Below are 20,748 nucleotides of genomic sequence, written 5' to 3' on the forward strand. Positions count from 1 at the left end.
GGCCCCTGCGAGTTTTTACAGTTTGGCTACGCTCAGATTGGAGTTATACTGCACCCAGCTAGTATCAGAGGTCACCCACTTGACTTCTCACCTCTTGACTTTCACCTTGTCAGAGTTCAGGCTGCAATTTTACTTTGATTCATGCGGCACATCCATTTGGCCCATCACTTATCCAATTTGTCCCACTCCGCATCTGTAAAAGATTGAGGGTGACTCGATGAAGCTTTAACTATGAAGGCTTTATTGCCAACAGAGTAATTATGTACGTGTACAACAAGGTAAGACTAGACTACAAGTGCAGTTGCTGTCCTGGACTCCCAGGCTCCAACTGCCTCACCCCAGGATCCGCGCCCTTCTGCCGATTGGCTCAGTTTTGCAAGGAGCGATCCATACAGCGAAAAACCGCACCGACCTCCTCAGAAGACAAACACGGGACACGGTGGACAGAGTACCCTTCGTCGTCCAGTACTTCCCCAGAGCGGAGAAGCTACGGCATCTCCTCTGGAGCCTTCAACATGTCATTGATGAAGACGAACATCTCGCCAAGGCCATTCCCACACCCCCACTTCTTGCCTTCAAACAACTGCACAACCTCAAACAGACTATTGTCCGCAGAAAACTACCCAGCCTTCAGGAGAACAGTGACCACGACACCACACAACCCTGCCACAGCAACCTCTGCAAGATGTGCCAGATCATCTCCCCGTGTCTGCATGGGTTTCCAGGTACATGGTACCTACCCTTGCAACTTGGCCAACATTGTCTACCTGATACGCTGCAGGAAAGGATGTCCCGAGGCATGGTACATTGGGGAAACCATGCAGACGCTACGACAACGGATGAACGAACACCGCTTGATGATCACGTGTGGGGGAGCACTTTAGCAGTCACGGGCATTAAGCCTCTGATCTTCGGGTAAGCGTTCTCCAAGGCGGCCTTCATGACACACGACAGCGCAGAGTCGCTGAGCAGAAACTGATAGCCAAGTTCCGCACACATGAGGACGGCCTAAACCGGGATCTTGGGTTTATGTCACATTATCAGTAACCCCCACAGCTTGCCTCCTGGACTTGCAGAATCTCACTGGCTGTCCTGTCTGGAGACAATACACATCTCTTTAACCTGTGCTTAATGCTCCCTCCACTCACATTGTCTGTATCTTTAAGACCTGGTTGGCTGTAGAGATTCGCATTCTAATCAGTATTCTGTAACTTGATTTTGTATCTCTGTGCCCTGTTTGAGAGCAGATATCCACTCCATCTGACGAAGGAGCAGCGCTCCGAAAGCTAGTGGCATTTGCTACCAAATAAACCTGTTGGACTTTAACCTGGTGTTGTTAAAACTCTTACAGGGGAAGTCCCAGAGGATTGGAGAATAGCCAACGTTGTTCCTTTGTTTAAGAAGGGTAGCAAGAATAATCCAGGTAATTACAGGCTGGTGAGCCTTACATCAGTGGTAGGGAAATTATTGGAGAGGATTCTTGGAGACAGGATTTATTCCCACTTGGAAATAAGTGGACATATTAGTGAGAGGCAACATGGTTTTGTGAAGGGGAGGTCGTGTCCCACGAACTTGATTGAGTTTTTCGAGGAAGTGAGGAAGATGATTGATGAGGGTAGGGCAGTGGACGTTGTCTACATGGACTTCAGTAAGACCTTTGACAAGGTCCCTCATGGCAGACTTTTGCAGAAGGTGATGTCGCATGGGATCAGAGGTGAGCTGGCAAGGTGGATACAAAACTTGCTTGGTCAAAGAAGACAGAAGGTCGCAGTGGAAGGGTGCGTTTCTGAATGGAGAGCTTTGACAAGTGGCGTTCCTCAGGGATCAGTGCTGGGAACTTTGCTATTGTAATATATATATATATAAATGATTTGGAGGAAAATGTAACTGGATTGATTAGTAAGTTTGCAGACGACACAAAGGTTGGTGGATTTGCAGATGGCGATGAGGACCATCAGAGAATACAGGATATAGATCAGTTGGAGACTTGGGCGGAGAGATGGCAGATGGAGTTTAATCCGGACAAATGTGAGGTAATGCATTTTGGAAGGTCTAATACAGATAGGAAATATACAGTAAATGGCAGAACCCTTAAGAGTATTGATAGGCAAAGGGATCTGGGTGTTCAGGTACACAGGTCACTGAAACTGGCAATGCAGGTGGAGGAGGTAGTCAAGAAGGCATACGGCATGCTTGCCTTCATCGGCTGGGGCATTGAGTTTAAAAATTGGCAAGTCATGTTGCAGCTTTATAGAACCTTAGTTGGGCTGCACTTGGAATATAGTGTTCAATTCTGGTCGCCACACTACCAGAAGAATGTGGAGGCTTTGGAGAGGGTACAGAAAAGATTTATCAGGATGTTGCCTGGTATGGAGGGCATCAGCTATGAGGAGAGGTTGGAGAAACTTGGTTTGTTCTCACTGGAACGATGGAGGTTGAGGGGTGACCTGATAGAAGTCTACAAGATTATGAGAGGCATGGACAGAGTGGATAGTCAGAAGCTTTTTCCCAGGATGAAGAGTCAATTACTAGGGGACACAGGTTTAAGGTGCGAGGGACAAGGTTTAAAGGAGATGTACGAGGCAGATTTTTTACACAGAGAGTAGTGGGTGCCTGGAACTCGTTGCCGGGGGAGGTAGTGGAAGCGGATACGATAGTGACTTTTAAGGGGCATCTTGACAAATACATGAATAGGATGGGAATAGAGGGATATGGTCCCCAGAAGGGTCGGGGGTTTTAGTTCAGTCGGGCAGCATGGTTGGTGCAGGCTTGGAGGGCTGAAGGGCCTGTTCCTGTGCTGTAATTTTCTTTGTTCTTTGTTCTTGGAGGTTAGAAGATTGAAAGGGGATCTCATAGAAACTTATAAAGTTCTAACAGGATTTGGACTCCCCCTCCATCAGGAAGAATATTCCTGATGGAGGGGGAGTCCAGAACTAGGGGTCAGAGTTTGAGGATAAGTCCTTTTAGGACTGAGGAGAGGACGGCATGGTGACACAGCGGTTAGCACTGTTGCCTCACAGCGCCAGGAACCCAGGTTCAATTCCGGCCTTGGGTGGCTATCTCTGTATGGAGTTTGCATGTTCTCTCAATGTCTGCGTGGGTTTCCTCCGGGTGCTCTGGTTTCCTCCCACAGTCCAAAGATGTGCAGGATAAACAAAGAACAAAGAACAGTACAGCACAGGAAACAGGCCCTTCGGCCCTCCAAGCCTGTGCCGCTCCTTGGTCCAACTAGACCAATCGTTTGTATCCCTCCATTCCCAGGCTGCTCATGTGACTATCCAGGTAAGTCTTAAACAATGTCAGCGTGCCTGCCTCCACCACCCTCCTTGGCAGCGCATTCCAGGCCCCCACCACCCTCTGTGTAAAAAACGTCCCTCTGATATCTGAGTTATACTTCGCCCCTCTCACCTTGAGCCCGTGACCTCTCGTGATCGTCACCTCCGACCTGGGAAAAAGCTTCCCACTGTTCACCCTATCTATACCCTTCATAATCTTGTACACCTCTATTAGATCTCCCCTCATTCTCCGTCTTTCCAAGGAGAACAACCCCAGTCTACCCAATCTCTCCTCATAGCTAAGACCCTCCATACCAGGCAACATCCTGGTAAACCTTCTCTGCACTCTCTCTAACGCCTCCACGTCCTTCTGGTAGTGCGGCGACCAGAACTGGACGCAGTACTCCAAATGTGGCCTAACCAGCGTTCTATACAGCTGCATCATCAGACTCCAGCTTTTATACTCTATACCCCGTCCTATAAAGGCAAGCATACCATATGCCTTCTTCACCACCTTCTCCACCTGTGTTGCCACCTTCAAGGATTTGTGGACTTGCACACCTAGGTGGATAGGTGGATTGGCCAGGCTAAATTGCCCCTTGGTGGCTCAAGATGTGTAGGTTAGATGGATTAGCCATGGTAAATGTGTGGGGTTACAGGGATAAGCCGAGGGAGAGAGTCTGGGTAAAATATTCCGTCAGAGAGTTAGTGCACACCTAATGGGCCAAATGGCCTCTTCTGCACTGTAGGGATTCTATTCAATGTAGGAGAAATTTCTTTACCATGAGATTGGTGATTCTGTAGAATTCACTACCACAGAAAGTAGTTGAGGCCAAAACGTTGTGTGATTTCAGGAAGAACGTAGATATAACTCTTGGGGCTAAAGCGATGAGGGATATGCGGGAAAAGACAGGATCAGGATATTGAATTTGATGATCAGCCATGATCAAAATGAATGGAGGAGCAGGCTCAAAGGGCCAAATGGCCTACTCCTGCTTCTAGTTTCTATGTTAAGTACTGACCAATGGCCAACCATCACATACTTCCTCACAGATGTGAGAAAATAATGATCAGATAATAATTAAACTCAATACAATCCATGTATTTGAGATGGTTGAATCTAAGAATTTCCTAGTGTTTGACAGCTCCAGTAAGTGTTCTCCAGAAGTCCTGGAATAACAATAAATCTGTCACCAAGTTAAGATTTTAAATGCCGCTGGTAGTTAGTTAGTGTGATTTGATATGTTGGAGTTGGCAGAGGACAGCATTGTGGTAACTGACAGTGATTATTACCAGAGAGAGGAGGGAGCGATCGCATGGGAAAGGAAAAGAGATTTGACGTGAAAGAGGTACAAAATTTCACTTCACTTTGGTGATAAGTCAGCGTTCAGGAATGTTGCCAAGGATAATGGGCCTCAGCGGAGGTTTTGGCCTGGTTCCCGAAAAACCTGGTAAAAGGCCAAAGTTCATAGTTCAGGACATCACCAAGTGAGAAGGGAGTGAAAGAGGGTCAGGAGATATGGTGGTTAGTGACTCTAAGCTTGCCGTTTAAAAGTTTGATGACTGCAGATGGAAAGAAGGACTTTGAGGTGAGGAGTTTTGAAGTTTTGCAACGGCCTGGCTCCAGAATCTTGGCGATTGGAACCAATAAAAAGGAGGGAGAATGGAAAAGTGAAGTCTGGACTTACTGTCTCTTGGAAAGCGCCCAATAGCTTTTCGTAACAACTCGAATGGTGAAAGATTGATGTTCCCATACCAGACTGGGGTAGATAATGTCTTGCATACGTTCCTTTATCTCATTCCCATTTTGCACAGCTCCGCATAAAAATTTCTTTGTTACAGTTAACCTTGTTTCTAAGGCAGATTTTAACAATTTGTTTTCACATTCCAGGTTATTGGTTTTGAAAGAAGAGTAACTTGGAATTTGATTTGCTGTTAATCATGCATCTCAGAGACAGTTCCGTGCTTCACCTAGAATTAATCATTATAGAGTGCAGTCACTCCTGCTATGTAGGAAGGCGTGGCTGTTATTTTACAAAGCAAGATCCCACAAGTAGGCGGCACGGTGGCACAGTGGTTAGCATTTCTGCCTTGTAGCGCCAGGGATCAATTCCTGGCTTGGGTCACTGTCTGTGCGAAGTCTGCACGCTCTCCCCGTGTCCGCATGGGTTTCCTCCGGGTGCTCCCCTTTCCTCCCACATTCTGAAAGACGTGCAGGTTAGGTGCATTGACCATGCTAAATTCTCCCTCAGTGTACCCGAACAGGCGCTGGAAGTGTGACGACTAGGGGATTTTCACAGTAACTTCATTGCAGTGTTAATGTAAGCCTACTTGTGACACTAATAAATAAACTTTAAACCTGGTGGCAGAGTGCACAGCAGTGTTGTCTCACAGTGCCAGGGACCTGGGCTTGATCCTGGAATATCGGTGTGGAGTTTGCACATGCTTCCCATGTCCGGTGCTCCAGTTTCCTCCCACAGCCCAAAGATGTGTAGGTTAGGTGGATTGGCCATGCTAAATGTGTGGGGTTACGGGTAGAGGGAGGGGGTGGAGACGAGTAGATAAGATGCTGTTCAGAGAGCCGGTGCAGACTCGATGGGCCGAATGGCCTCCTTCAGCACTGTGGGGATTTTGTGTATTCTATGAAATAGCAATGCAATAAATGAGCATATAATTGATTTTATTTTAAAATGAGATTGAATGTACAGAATGTACAGGTTATTTGGTCTAACTAATTCATGCTGGTGTGTATAGTCCACAGAAACCTCCTCCCACCCCATTTCACCAATAGATCCTTCCATTTCTTTCTCCTTCATGCACTTAACCAGATTCCCCGTAAAGGGATCATTTCCATTTTGGTTTTAGTTGTGGGATCAGGGGCAGCACGGTAGCACAGTGGTTAGCACTGCTGCTTCACAGCTCCAGGGTCCCGGGTTCGATTCCCGGCTCGGGTCACTGTCTGTGTGGAGTTTGCACATTCTCCTCGTGTCTGCATGGGTTTTCTCCGGTTTCCTCCCACAGTCCAAAGATGTGCGGGTTAGGTTGATTGGCCAGGTTAAAAATTGCCCCTTAGAGTCCTGAGATGCGTAGGTTAGAGGGATTAGCGGGTAAATATGTGGGGGTAGGGCCTGGGTGGGATTGTGGTCGGTGCAGACTCGATGGGCCGAATGGCCTCCTTCTGCACTGTAGGGATTCTGTCTGTGATTCAGTGCGGACACCTAGAGGTGTCATGGGATCTTTACCTACAGCTCAATCAGAATGTGGTGACTCACCTGACGAAGGAGCAGCGCTCCGAAAGCTTGTGGCTTTTGCTACCAAATAAACCTGTTGGACTTTAACCTGGTGTTGTTAAACTTCTCACTCAGCTCAATCAGAAACAGAGAGGATCTCACTTTAGAACTTTGTCAGAGGGTGACACCTTCAACAATGCAGCACCCCTCAGGACTGCAATGAAACATCACCCGGGGTCACAACTGAAGACTCGAAGCTTGACTTAAACCCACTACCTCCTAACATTGTAAAAATTCTCTCATGGGATGTGGGCATCGCTGACGAGGCCAGCACTTGTTGCCCATCCCTAATTGCCCCATGATGGTGGTGGATGATCTTCTTGAATCACTGCAGTCCACCTGGTTGCTACGGGTACACCGACAGTGCCTTTAAGAAGGAACACTGTCTTGGGCGACTGTATTTTTAAAAGCTCTTGAAGAATCAATGCTGCACATTTCGTAAAGCAACGTTCCCATTGGACTGCAGGATGTATCGGTTTCAATAGTGACCAAAGGAGACGTGAACCGTTGATGGGACTTTCCGCTGATCTGTCATATCAACGCGTCACAGGATACTTCAGGGCCGGCTAGAGTCTGCTGGGACATTCCAGTCAGCCTCGATCTGACAATAGACCTGAAGTGACCTTGAAATGCCCGAAACTGGCTTTTTGCCCCTTATCGTTGAATCCCGACAGTGCAAAAGTAGGCCATTCGGCCCATCAAGTCTGCACCGACCACAATCCCACCCAGGCCCTATTCCCGCAACCCCACATATTTATCCTGCTCATAGAATCCTAGAATCCCTACAGTGCAGAAGAAGGCCATTCGGCCCATTGAGTCTGCACCGACTCTCCGACAGAGCATCTTACCCCAAGCTCTATTGCCGTAACCGCATATATTTACCCCGCTAATCCCCCTAACCTACACATCTTGGGACACTAAGGGGCAATTTAGCACGGCCAATCCACCTAACCTGCACATCTTTGGACTGTGGGAGGAAACCGGAGCACCCGGAGGAAACCCACGCAGACACGGGGAGAACGTGCAAACTCCACACAGACGGTCACCCAAGGCCAGAATTGGACCCGGGTCCCTGGCGCTGTGAGGCAGCAGTGCTAACCATTGTGCCATACTTAAATGCCCTTATAGGGGTGGCAACCGTGACGCACCCCCAGCCTGCCTCTGGGAAAATGACCCGCATGTGGCACGGTACTGGTTGAGGGCACCATCTTCATGCCATTTTGCCTCTGCGCTCATCCCTTTGAGGGCTAAATCTTCTGTCCTTAATGTTAACCTTCCAAGCTGGAAATAGGTTTGGATTAGTCCTTTTCCCTGTGACTGTAGTATTATTGGGAATATCTTTAGCCTGGCTCTGCAGCTGTGGTGTAAATACAACCTAACGCTCACCTTTAAATCCCAGCAGATTTAGTTTACTCTGCAGACTATTTTTAGTACACAAGATAACATGTTTGTACAGATTCCTGAAATACTAATGCAGTGAAATCATTAATTTGTTCAAAATAGCTCACAGAGGAAATGTAACCTATAAAAATGTAAAGCCTGTTTTTGCAGTTACAATGTGACAATTCCAAACTATTAAAAATTAAAAGGATTGAAAATAGGAAAGCATTGATCTTCTGAAACTGGAAATTATCCGAAAGGTCAGTTTGTTGTCTGATGGACCCTTTGGTGCTTCCCTATGTGATAATGCGTGATGTGAGGTGTCATCCCTATCGTGCAGAAGGAGGCCATTTGGCCCATCGAGTCTTCAATGGCTCTATTACCCAGGCCCAACCTCCTGCCCTATCCCCGTAATGCCACACATTTACCACGGCTAATACCCCTAACCTATGCATCTTTGGACACTAAGGGGTAATTTAGTATGGCCAATCCACCTAACCCGCACATCTTTGGACTGTGGGAGGAAACTGGAGCACCCGGAGGAAAACCACGCCGACACGGGGAGAAAGAGACCATTTGGCCCATCGAGTCTGTATCGACCATAATCCCATAATCCCATGTATTTATCCTAAAGTTAAAGTTTTAAAAGTTTAATGTTTATTTTATTATTGTCACAAGTAGGCTTACATTAACCCTGCAATGAAGTTACTGTGAAAATTCCCTTGTCTCCACACTCCGGCACCTGTTCGGTACACGGAGGGAGAATTTAGCATGGCCAATGCATCTAACTAGCACTCTTTTTGGACTGTGAGAGGAAACTGGAGCACCCGGAGGAAACCCACGCAGACACGGGGAGAATGTGCAGATTCCACACAGTGACCCAAGCCGGGAATCGAAGCTGGGTCCCTGGCGCTGTGAGGCAGCAGTGCTAACCACTGTGCCACCGTGCCGCAGCTAATCCCCCTGACACTAAGGGCAATTAGCACGGCCAATCAACCTAACTCGTACATCTTTGGACTGTGGAAGGAAACCGGAGCACCCGGAGGAAACCCACACAGACGCGGGGAGAACGTGCAAACTCCACACAGACAGTGACCCAAGGCCGGAATTGAACCAAAGTCTCTGGCGCTGTGAGGCAGCAGTGCTAACCACTGTGCCACCGTGCCAATGCAACCAATAAACGTGTTGATTATCCTTGGTAAGACCTTGGCAACATCCCAAATAAAGACTCTAATGTTTGAAGTGTGTTTCAAGGGGACGGGTGATTGTGGTGGTGGTGAGGGTATAAAATGACAGTTACAGCTGTGCCGTTACTCCAGTTTATGGCTCATCGGACATTCGGCCCATTGCCTGGCTGGACTGGGCAAAGCCAGTGCCATGGTAAACACACACGAGTGACCCACCACCGCTGTTAACCATTAACAAAAGCAAGTGGTCCAAATATATATCAAAAAAATAAATAAATGAGAATGTAAATTGCAATCAGCAAGTTGAAGGAAACACTCACTTCCAATCATGGAAAGTTCTGAATGAGTCAGTGGACGTGGTGGTTTAAACCTGGGGGTGGCCAGTTGACGGTTCATCTTTACATTTCTCCTGACTTTTATTTCCTTTAACTTCAATGCTGCCCATTAGTTTTGTGAGGCCAATGCCAAGTGGTTTCGGACAGAGTCTGCCCAGTTCCAATGGGTTGACAGCTCCAATTAGGCACTTACGTGATAACTTCCCCCCCGAGGACTGCGTGGCTGGTGTGGGAATCAGTAAAAAGCTGTGCTGGTAATGAGGAAAGCTTTCATGAGCCTGAATGCGAAGGCCCATTGTTGGGGCAGTTAAGAGGCAGCTTAACTTGATCAGACTGAACTGTACGTGACCTGGGATTACTCGATGCTGAAGCCACGCACCTGAATTTCAGTACATAATCTGGGCTAACATTCCACCATAAAACTGAAGGAATGCTGTATCGTCGGAGGAGTCTTTCCTCGGAACTTTAAACTGAGGGCCCAGTTCTGTTTGATTTCAAGGAGCTCTGCTAACTCCCTGTTCAACGTTCCTTCCTGAACCAACTCCAGAGGATGCAGATGTGCTGGTTTTTCATCTCCCTTGTTGTCTATGCGATCGTGCTGCGTGCAGATTGGTTGAAACATGTCTCCTCACTGTATCCAAGCTGTAACACACGTTAACTTCCCTTTGCGTGTTCTTCGCACAGTTTGCTCTTCCCGCAAAGTTCACAATTTTGGTATCGGGGAATAAGGAACTGGAGTTACTTGGGAGAGACCAGAGAAAGTGGAATTGTTCTCCTGAGAGGAGAGAGGATTTGATAGTGTTCCAAATCAGAAAGGATTTCTGTGAGGGGAATAAAGAGAATGGGCGCGACCTTACCTGCCGTCCACGCCGCACTCGCTGCAGCGAGGTTGGAGAATTTGGCAGCCAGCCAAATCTCCGTTCACTGCAGTGGGATGGGAAAATCCTGCCAGCGTGAACGGTGATAGCATTCCGACCAACAGTTCCACTGGCTGAAGGGTCAGTCGCATTGTGATAATGGTTCTGGACTAGTAATCCAGGGTCTCGCGTTAATCATAGAAATCATAGAAACCCTACAGTGCAGAAAGAGGCCATTTGGCCCATCGAGTCTGCACCGACCACAATCCCACCCAAGCCCTACCCCCATATCCATCCACTAATCCCTCTAACCTACGCATCTCAGGACACTAAGGGCAATTTTAGCATGGCCAATCAACCTAACCCGCACATCTTTGGACTGTGGGAGGAAACCGGAGCACCCGGAGGAAACCCACGCAGACACGAGGAGAATGTGCAAACTCCACACAGACAGTGACCCAAGCCGGGAATCGAACCCAGGTCCCTGGAGCTGTGAAGCAGCAGTGCTAACCACTGTGCCACCGTGCCGCCGTTAATGCTCCGGGGACACGGGTTCGAATCCCATCATGGCAGATGGTGAAATTTGAATTCGATTTTTAAAAAATCTGGAATTAAAAGTCTAATCATGACCATGAAACCTTATCGATTGTCGTAAAAACTCAACTGGTTCACTAACGCCCTTCAGGGAAGCAAATCTGCCGTCCTTACGTCATTACTGACTCCATGGCTTACATGTGACTCCAGATCCACAGCAATGTGGTTGACTCTCTAATGCCCTCTGAAATGACCAAGCAAGTCATTCAGTCCAAGGGCAACTAGGGACGGGCAACAAATGCTGGCCCAGCCAGCGATGCCCACATCCCATGAATGAATTTTTAAAAAGCTCGCATTCAAAACCCACCATCCTGGAAGGGAGATTTAAATTAAATTAATGAATAAATCTGGAATAGGTTCAGTAATGATAAACATGAAACCATCAATTGTGGTAAAAACCCACCTGATTCACTAATTCGCGAAGGAAATCAGATCCACAGCAATGTGGTTGACACTGAGCTGCCGTCTGAAATAGTCTATATCGCAAAGACAATATACACAGGCCTGGCCAAGGCTGTCCATAAAAAAAGGACCCAGGTTTAAGGTAATTGGCAAACGATGATGATGGTCAGACTTTATTTAACTCAGTGAGTTATTTACGATCTGGAATGCGCTCCCTGTCAGCCCAACAGAAGCTGATTCAGTGATAACTTTCAAAAAGGAATTGGATCAATCAATGCTTGTCAGGAAAGTCAGAGTTGGATCTAATGAGAAAGAAGAGGGAGGGTTGATTCTGACCATGATTTTCATGACCTCAGGATGTCCCAAAATGCTTTGCAGCCAATGAGCTATAAGAACATAAGAACTAGGAGCAGGAGTAGGCCATCTGGCCCCTCGTGCCTGCTCCGCCATTCAATAAGATCATGGCTGATCTTTTCGTGGACTCAACTCCACTTACCCGCCCGCTCACCATAACCCTTAATTCCTTTACTGTTCAAAAATGTATCTATCCTTGCTTTAAAAACATTCAATGAGGTAGCCTCAACTGCTTCACTGGGCAGAGAATTCCACAGATTCACAAATCTTTCTGTGAAGAAGTTCCTCCTCAACTCAGTCCTAAATCTGCTCCGCCTTATTTTGAGGCCATGCCCCCTAGTTCTAGTTTCACCTGCCAGTGGAAACAACTTCCCTGTTTCTATCTTATCTATTCCCTTCATAATCTTACATGTTTCTGTAAGATCTCCTCTGGTCCTTTTGAATTCCAATGAGTATAGCCCCAGTTTATTCAGTCTCTCCCCATAAGCCAACCCTCTCAACTCTGGAATCAACCTTAAAGATACAGACAATGTGAGTGGAGGGAGCATTAAGCACAGGTGGAGGGAGCATTAAGCAGGTATCTTTAAGACCTGGTTGGCTGTAGAGATTCGCATTCTAATCAGTATTCTGTAACTTGATTTTGTGTCTCTGTGCCCTGTTTGAGAGCAGATTTCCACTCCATCTGACGAAGGAGCAGCGCTCTGAAGGCGAATGGCATTTGCTACCAAATAAACCTGTTGGACTTTAACCTGGTGTTGTTAAAACTCTTACTGTGTTTACCCGAGTCCAACGCCGGCATCTCCACATCGTGGTATTTAAACCCCAGGATCTTCTGACATAGCGGCGAGACTGATACAACTGAGCCATCACGGGCACCTTTTAATGAGGCGTGAACTCTGGTGCACACGCAGCTGTCCCTGCCCAAAATAAACAGGACACTTAAGACGCTGTAACCGGCAACTTTGAGATTGACGATAATGTAAATGGATAATGCTCTTCACTTATTATCTGGCATGAACGGCCGCCTATTCTAAATGTGAATGTTTGGATTGTTAGGGGATGGGATCTGTAAAGGGTTCTTGTCGAAGCAGCTGTCCAGCGCTTTTGAGAGTCCAACACTTGCCTGTTGCTGTTTTTGGCTTTTCTTTAATTGCAGGAAGAATGGGGCTGTTGTTTCCTCTTGGACTGTCTCACTAATGCAGGAAGGAGTGCTCCCTGAGTTCACTGGGGTCCAGTGTCAGGTCAGCCCGTCTGTACGACCCTGTGTCCAATAAAAGCAAATCCCAGGGAATTGAGAATCCTCGGCATTGTGTCGAAAAGAATAGATTTCGCTCTTGCCCGCGAACTGATCCAATTTACCCTGTAAATCACAAGGAATGAAGTCATCTATGAACAAATAGAACTTCACATTCCACATGTAACATGCCTGCGAGAAAAAATAGCCATGGTAGATGAGGGCTCTCATTAGGAAAAGATGCCTGGCAATTCTTTTTAATATTTGACTGCCAAATATTTTTCTTCATGCAGCCCTTTAAAGTTGGTTAGGCAGCTTTGTGAGGAACTATTCTGCAGTTTGTGATTATTTTACTCTGCCTTTTGATCTCAGCCCTACTACGAGCTTCCCCCCTACCCTGCTGCATGTCAGCCACCATGTACTATAACCGTGGCTGCAATCCCCACCTCCAGCAAAGCGAGGTACCATCTCAAGAAGCAAAGTTACAATCACTCCAGTACCAGGCTGAGGCCTCGGCCTACGGGCCTGCAGGCCTGCAGGATTGCATCCACCTTATTTACAGAACTTGAGCATTGCTGAAAAGGGAGACACCTTGCCGAAGTTTTTCACCTTGGGCTCATCAGGACAAACACAGGAATGTCAAATTTCAAACTATTAGAACAATTTATACTTCAGGAGAAAAGTGGTTAGCACTGCTGCCACACAGCGCCAAGGACCTGGGTTCAATTCCTGCCTTGGGTGCTTGTCTGTGTGGAGTTTGCACATTTTCCCCGTGTCTGCGTGGGTTTCCTCCGGGTGCTCCCGTTTCCTCCAATAATCCAAAGGCGTGCGGGTTAGGTTGATTTGCCATGCTACATTGCCCCTTAGTGTCCAGAGATGTGTAGGTTAGATGGATTAGCTAGGTCAATGTGTGGGGTTATGGTGATAGGGTGGGAAAGAGAATTCTCTTTTTTAATTCTCTCTTTTGTTTTAGAGTCAGTGCAGTCTCGATGGGCCGAATGGCCTCCTTCTGCACTGTAGGGATTCTATGATTCTATTGGTGGGATTTTTTCAGCTGCGCTCACCCAAAGACTGGAAAGTCCCGCCCCTTGTCAATGGACCTTTGCATGGACCTGTCCCACCCGCTACGATTCCCGCATCGGGCGGGACAGGAAAACTCTGCCCTGTGATTCTAAAATGGTTGCTGATTGGTTGGAAAATTGACTCTGGCTGGCAAAGGCATTGCCATTGAACTTGGGAGCCCCATAGTGCCCCATTGCTGTCTCCATGGCACTGCCTCGGCCAATCAGGGTTGATTTGCCAACCAATCAGCATCACTTTTCTCCTGCAGTGTGAATTGTTGTGATCGTTTGATTGTTCTGATGAGTCCAAGAGGAAAAGCTTCAGCAAGGTGTCTCTCTTTTAAGTTATCATCGTTTCCTTAAAACATTTCTTACACTTTTATTAATAAAAAAAAACACAAGAAACATTAATTTTCAGCAGCTGATTGAGCAGATGAAGATCTTCTGCCAAGATTGTCGGGCTAAATTTTGTCAGTGAGAAAATATAAACTTAATTGTCGGAATTTTACCAGCCCGCCTGCCACGGGAATCGGAGCGAGCCGGGGCAGAGCATGGGAAAGAATCTTGACCGCGGGCGGGATTGTACGGTTTCGGGATGAGCTCGGCCGGGATATCCCACCCAATGTGTTGAGTTCTTCAAGGTCATGTTGTCAGCGGTGGCACAATGATGGTGTGTAATTAGTCAGTTCACTATCGCTGGAGTGCTACATCCATACATGAGGTGGAGATGCCGGCGTTGGACTGGGGTAGGCACAGTACGAAGTCTCACAACACCAGGTTAAAGTCCAACAGGTTTATTTGGAATCACGAGCTTTCGGAGCGCTGCTCCTTCATCAGGTCCACTCACTCACCTGATGACGGGGCGGCGCTCCGAAAGCTCATGATTTCAAATAAACCTGTTGGACTTGAACCTGGTGTTGTGAGACTTCTTACTACATCCATACAGCCATCTACGTGCCTGCGAGTCATTAAGGCTGTGGGTGCAAGCCCCACTGTGGGAACCTGAGCATGCATGGCAGACTAACCTCCCTGTGTACTACCAAGGGTGGTGAATCTGTGGAATTCATTGCCACAGATGGCTGTGGAGGCTCTGTATTTAAGACAGAGATGGATAGATCTTTGATTGGTAAGGGGATCAAAGGATATGGGGAAAAGGTAGGAGAATGGGGTTGAGAAACTTATCAGCCATGATCAAGTGGTAGAGCGGACCCAATGGGCCGAATGGCCTAATTCTGCTCCTTTACTTATGGTCTTGTGGTCTTGTTGAAGGTGCTATCTTTAAGATGAGAAGCTAAACTCTCTATGGAGGACGTAAGAAATTCCCGTGGCCATTGGAAAAGTGCATTCCAAAAACTGGTGACCAAGGGCTTATAACAAATTAATCACGACCTGAGTAACTATTACATGCTTATATTATGAGACCACCCCTGCTCCGCGCTCCTGTCATGTGACCTCTTAAGAAACCACATCATCACTTGACCACTCGGTCGACATCTGAAGATGAGCAGAGTGGTTCTTTTTGGTGTCCTGACCAATAGTTATCCATAAACCAACATCACTAAAAGGGATGATCTGGTGTTTGTGGGATCTTGCTGTGTGAAAGTTGACTGCATCATTTCCTACATTACAACAGTTTATTTATTAGTGTCACAAGTAGGCTTACATTAACACTGCAATGAAGTTATTGTGAAAATCTCCCAGTCGCCACACTCCAGCGCCTGTTCGGGTACACTGAGGGAGAATTTAGCACCTAACCAACATGTCCTTTGGACTGTGGGAGGAAACCGGAGCACCCGGAGGAAACCCACGCAGACACGGGGAGAATGTGCAAACTCCACACAGACAGCGACCCGAGGCTGGAATTGAACCCGGGTCCCTGGGGCTGTGAGGCAGCAGTGCTAACCATTGTGCCACCGTGCCGCCCAACTCAAAAAATACTTCATTAGGGGTGAGGTCCTGAGGGTGCTGCAGATTCTGTCTATCTTACAGTTGCTGCAGGAGGAAGGATACAGGAAACTGCGGCGAATAAACAAAGCTTCGAAAGGTTGTCTAACATTTTGGCCGTCTGGGGGCTGTTATGTGGTACTAATCCCCCTGTGGATTCCAACAGTATTAGTGCTGTTAGAGCAAAGCTTAAGCAGTTTATAATTGATGCCCCAACCAAGGGATTAGCATAAAGCCTTGAAATCATTAAACTAAAACTGCAATAAATGTTCACAGTATTCGGATTTGATTGAAGGGATTTTATTGGTTCTGGTGGCGATGGTGATCATTCTCACTGGAGATAAGGGTGGGATTCTCCCATCGCGTGTCCCCCCGAGACTGGAAATTCCTGCCCGAGATCAACGGAACTTTGAACAGTCCACCAAAGTTCCTGGCTTGTCCGCTACAACTCCCATTTGGCCATAGTCATCAGAGTAGAAACAAGGATAGAAATCAGGAGACATTCTCTTGGCAGGCATTGTGGTTGCTGCTTCACAGTCTGTGCACCCAGACTTGCTTGTAACAAAGACAAAATTGTACCCGCCTCTACTACTACCTCTGGCAGCTTGTTCCAGACACTTGCCACCCTCTGTGTGAAGAAACTGCCCCTCTGGACACTTCTGTATCTCTCCCCTCTCACCTTAAACTTATGCCCTCTAGTTTTAGACTCCCCTACCTTTGGGAAAAGATATTGACTATCTACCTTGTCTATGCCCCTCATTATTTTATAGACCTCTATAAGATCACCCCTCCTCCTCGAGAAAAAAGTCCCAGTCTATCCAGCCACTCCTTATAACTCAAACCATCAAGTCCGGGTAGCATCCTAGTAAATCTCTTCTGCACTCTTTCTAGTTTAATAATATCCTTTCCATAACAGGATGACCAGAACTGTACACAGTATTCCAAGTGTGGCCTTACCAATGTTTTGTACAACTTCAACAAGACGTCCCAACTCCTGTATTCAATGCTCTGACCAAGGAAACCAAACATGCTGAATGCCTTCTTCACCATTCTGTCCACCTGTGACTCCACTTTCAAGGAGCTATGAATCTGTACCCCTAGATCTCTTTGTTCTGTAACTCTCCTCAACGCCCTACCATTAACTAAATAAGTCCTGCCCTAGTTCAAGCTACCAAAATGCATCACCTCGCATTTATCTAAATTAAACACCATCTGCCATTCGTCAGCCCACTGGCCCAATTGATCAAGATCCGGTTGCAATCCGAGATAACCTTCTTCACTGACCACTATGCCACCAATCTTGGTGTCATCTGCAAACTTACTAACCGTGCCTCCTATATTCTCATCCAAATCATTAGTATAAATGACAAATAACAGTGGACTCAGCACCGATCCCTGAGGCACACCGCTGGCCACAGGTCTCCAGTTTGAAAAACAACCCTCTACAACCACCCTCCGTCTTATGTCAAGAAGCCAATTTGGTATCCATTTAGTTACCTCACCCTGGATCCCGTGAGATTTAACCTAATGCAACAACCTACCATGCGGTACCTTGTCAAAGGCCTTGCTAAAGTCCATGTAGACAACATCAACTGCACTGCCCTCATTTACCTTCTTGGTTACCCTTTCAAAAAAGTGAGGCTCATTGGATCATGGCTGGGCAACCTAGGCTAGTGAGTGGCCCTCCTTCATCTCAGTGGGCCGCAAGATTGAAGTCAGGCTTGTTGACTAACCGTGACCCCATGAATAAGATTAAATACATTTAACACACGCCGAATATTTCACAATGAGTTACAGAAAATGCTTCATCATTTATATATTAATAGAACTGTCATCCACTTCAAATGGTAAAAACAAAATAAATATTGACACTTTGGACACAGAGGGAGCGCACGGCTCTCACAGTCAATATTAGAACATAGAACATAGAAAACTACAGCACAAAACAGGCCCTTCGGCCCCACAAGTTGTGCCGAACATATCCCTACCTTTTAGGTCTATCTATAACCCTCCATCCTATTAAGTCCCATGTACTCATCCAGGAGTTTCTTAAAAGACGCTATTGAGTTTGCCTCCACCACCACTGACGGCAGCCGATTCCACTCGCCCACCACCCTCTGTGTGAAAAACCTCCCCCTAACATTTCCCCTGTATCTACCCCCCAGCACCTTAAACCTGTGTCCTCTCGTAGCAGCCATTTCCACCCTGGGAAAAAGCCTCTGAGAGTCCACCCGATCTATGCCTCTCAACATCTTATACACCTCTATTAGGTCTCCTCTCATCCTACGTCTCTCCAAGGAGAAAAGACCGAGCTCCCTCAGCCTATCCTCATAAGGCATGCCACTCAATCCAGGCAACATCCTTGTAAATCGCCTCTGCACCCTTTCAATCTTTTCCACATCCTTCCTGTAATGAGGCGACCAGAACTGAGCACAGTACTCCAAGTGGGGTCTGACGAGGGTCTTATATAGCTGCATCATTATTCCCGGACTCCTAAACTCAATATGGTGAGCAATCAGCACACACCTCACTTCACTTGCCCTTGCTTTATATGCGTCTCACTTCAGTCACACCGGTAGGAAAAAAACTATACGGATGGAAATCAGCAGAATGTGGCAACTCTGCGCATGGGGAACGGTCAACAAAATGCCTCCTGGGGCCACACTCAGAACCTAATTGGACCGCCCGCATGTCATAGTCATAGAGTTAGATATGGCGCCGTAAAAACCCTTTGGCTGATCGAGTCGGCACAAACAATAGCTCCCACTAAAGGCAGCACGTGGCACAGCGGTTAGCACTGCTGCTTCACAGTGCCAGGGACCCAAGTTCGATTCCCGGCTCGGGTCACTGTCTGAGTGGAGTTTGCACATTCTCCCCCCGTCTGCGTGGGTTTCCTCCGGGTGCTCCGGTTTCCTCCCACAGTCCAAAGATGGGCTGGTTAGGTGGATTGCTCCATGCTAAATTGCCCCTTGGTGTCAGGGCGACGAGCTAGGGTAAATGCATGGGATTATGAGGATAGGACCTGGGTGGGATTATGGTCAGTGCAGACTCGATGGGCAGAATGGCCTCCTTCTGCACTGTATGATTCTAAGGGGCGCTAATTCCATTTTCCTGTACTTGTTCCATATCCTTGAATGTTATGGTATTTCAAGTGTTTATCCAAACATTTTTTGAAGGTTTAGGGTTTCCGACCTCCACTACCTTTCCAGGCAGTGCATTCCAGATTCCCACCACCCTCTGAGTGAATTATTTTTTTTCTCAAATCCCTCTGGATCTCCTGCCCCTCAGTCTAAAACTCTGCCCCCACCTCCCCCCCCATGATTGATCCTTGACCTTGCGGCATTCGGGCCACAGGTTGCCCACCACTGCGATGGATAGTTCTTTTAAAGAGATGGAACAGGCACTAAGGGCCAAATGGCCTCTTTGTGTGTTGTATGAGTCAATGATTTACAGGATAAGATTTGGTCGATCGTTATTTCTCGTGACATTGTAAGCATGTTGCAGCAGCATGTAGTTTTGTCGCAAGGAGAAAGTTCTTGGTGAACGAGTTTACAGATGGGAACCAGGGGAATTCTCCCGTCTGTCTGACCACCTCCAGGTTGAGTTGTGGTGTTGGACATCCAATGTTTCAGTGCCAGACGGTAATGAGTCACCAGAGGGGATGCTGGCTGGATTTACCTCAGCGTGGTGCTCTCTGCTACTCAGTGTTAGCTGGACCCTGGAGTTCTGTATTGACACGTTTGTTCCGCTTGCTTTGCAGATGTCATGGCGCCCGCAGTATCGCAGCTCCAAATTTCGGAATGTCTACGGGAAGGCCGCGAGCCGGGAGCACTGCTTTGACGGCATCTCCATCACCAAGAACGTCCACGACAACCACTTCTGTGCCATCAACCCCAAGTTCCTCGCCATAGTAACCGAGACTGCCGGCGGAGGGTCCTTCCTCGTCATTCCACTGGAACAAGTAAGAAGCATTCCCATGGCAGCGCAAAGCCATGGCAACCTCCGGCCTAGGCAGGATCGAGCTGTAGATTGTACAGGAAGCAGGATTCGCTGCCAGACCCTTTCTCAGACTCCCCCGGAACAAAAAGAAACAATAAATAAATTAAACAGGGGCTGGGAATATTTCTAAAGCCTCCACTGTTTGTGCTTGGAAACATTCCCACTCGTACAAATACGATTAAACAGTGTTAGAGATGTAAAGAGGGGATTGAGCCTGCTGCTCCTGTTAGAGGGATTATTGGAACAACAGAACGCGTTCATGGTCAGTGGAGAGCGGGGAAAGAGGGGACAGAAGGAAAGAAAAATATTTGCTCTTTGTGGGATCTTGCCATGCACAGATTGGCCGCACTTTGTCCCCGCAGTGACTTCAAAAATACTTCATTGGCTGTAAAATGTTTTGAGAGATATGGTGGTGGTGAACGGCGCTATATAAATGCAAGTTCTTTCTCTTGTTAAAAAGGATTGGAGAGGGTACAGAAAAGATTTACCAGGATGTTGCCTGGCATGGAGGGCATCAGCCATGAGGAGAGGTTGGAGAAACTTGGTTTTTTCTCACTGGAATGATGGAGGTTGAGGGGCGACCTGATAGAAGTCTACAAGATTATGAGAGGCATGGACAGAGTGGATAGTCAGAAGCTTTTTCCCAGGGTGGAAGAGTTAATTACTAGGGGGCATAGGTTTAAGGTGCGAGGGGCAAGGTTTAAAGGAGATGTACGAGGCAGATTTTTTACACAGAAGGTGGTGGGTGCCTGGAACTTGCTGCCGGGGAGGGGTAGTGGAAGCGGATACGGTAGTGACTTTTAAGGGACATCTTGACAAATACATGAATAGGATGG

General features: G+C 47.3%; 1 protein-coding gene across 2 annotated transcripts in view; it reads left to right on the plus strand.

Annotated features, from left to right (window-relative positions):
* coro2ba (coronin, actin binding protein, 2Ba) overlaps positions 1-20,748 on the plus strand; it is a 166,336-nt gene that overhangs the window by 100,503 nt on the left and 45,085 nt on the right. Inside the window, exon 2 of one of the 2 annotated variants that reach the window (XM_078241250.1) lies at positions 19,674-19,874. In XM_078241250.1, the coding sequence (XP_078097376.1) occupies positions 19,674-19,874 (201 nt within the window). Of the gene's footprint in view, positions 1-16,204; positions 19,875-20,748 lie in introns of those variants that run through there. The other variant, XM_078241249.1, reaches the window with a different exon arrangement.

The sequence above is a fragment of the Mustelus asterias genome, chromosome 24 (assembly GCF_964213995.1).
Source record: "Mustelus asterias chromosome 24, sMusAst1.hap1.1, whole genome shotgun sequence".
NCBI classification, from domain to species: domain Eukaryota; kingdom Metazoa; phylum Chordata; class Chondrichthyes; order Carcharhiniformes; family Triakidae; genus Mustelus; species Mustelus asterias.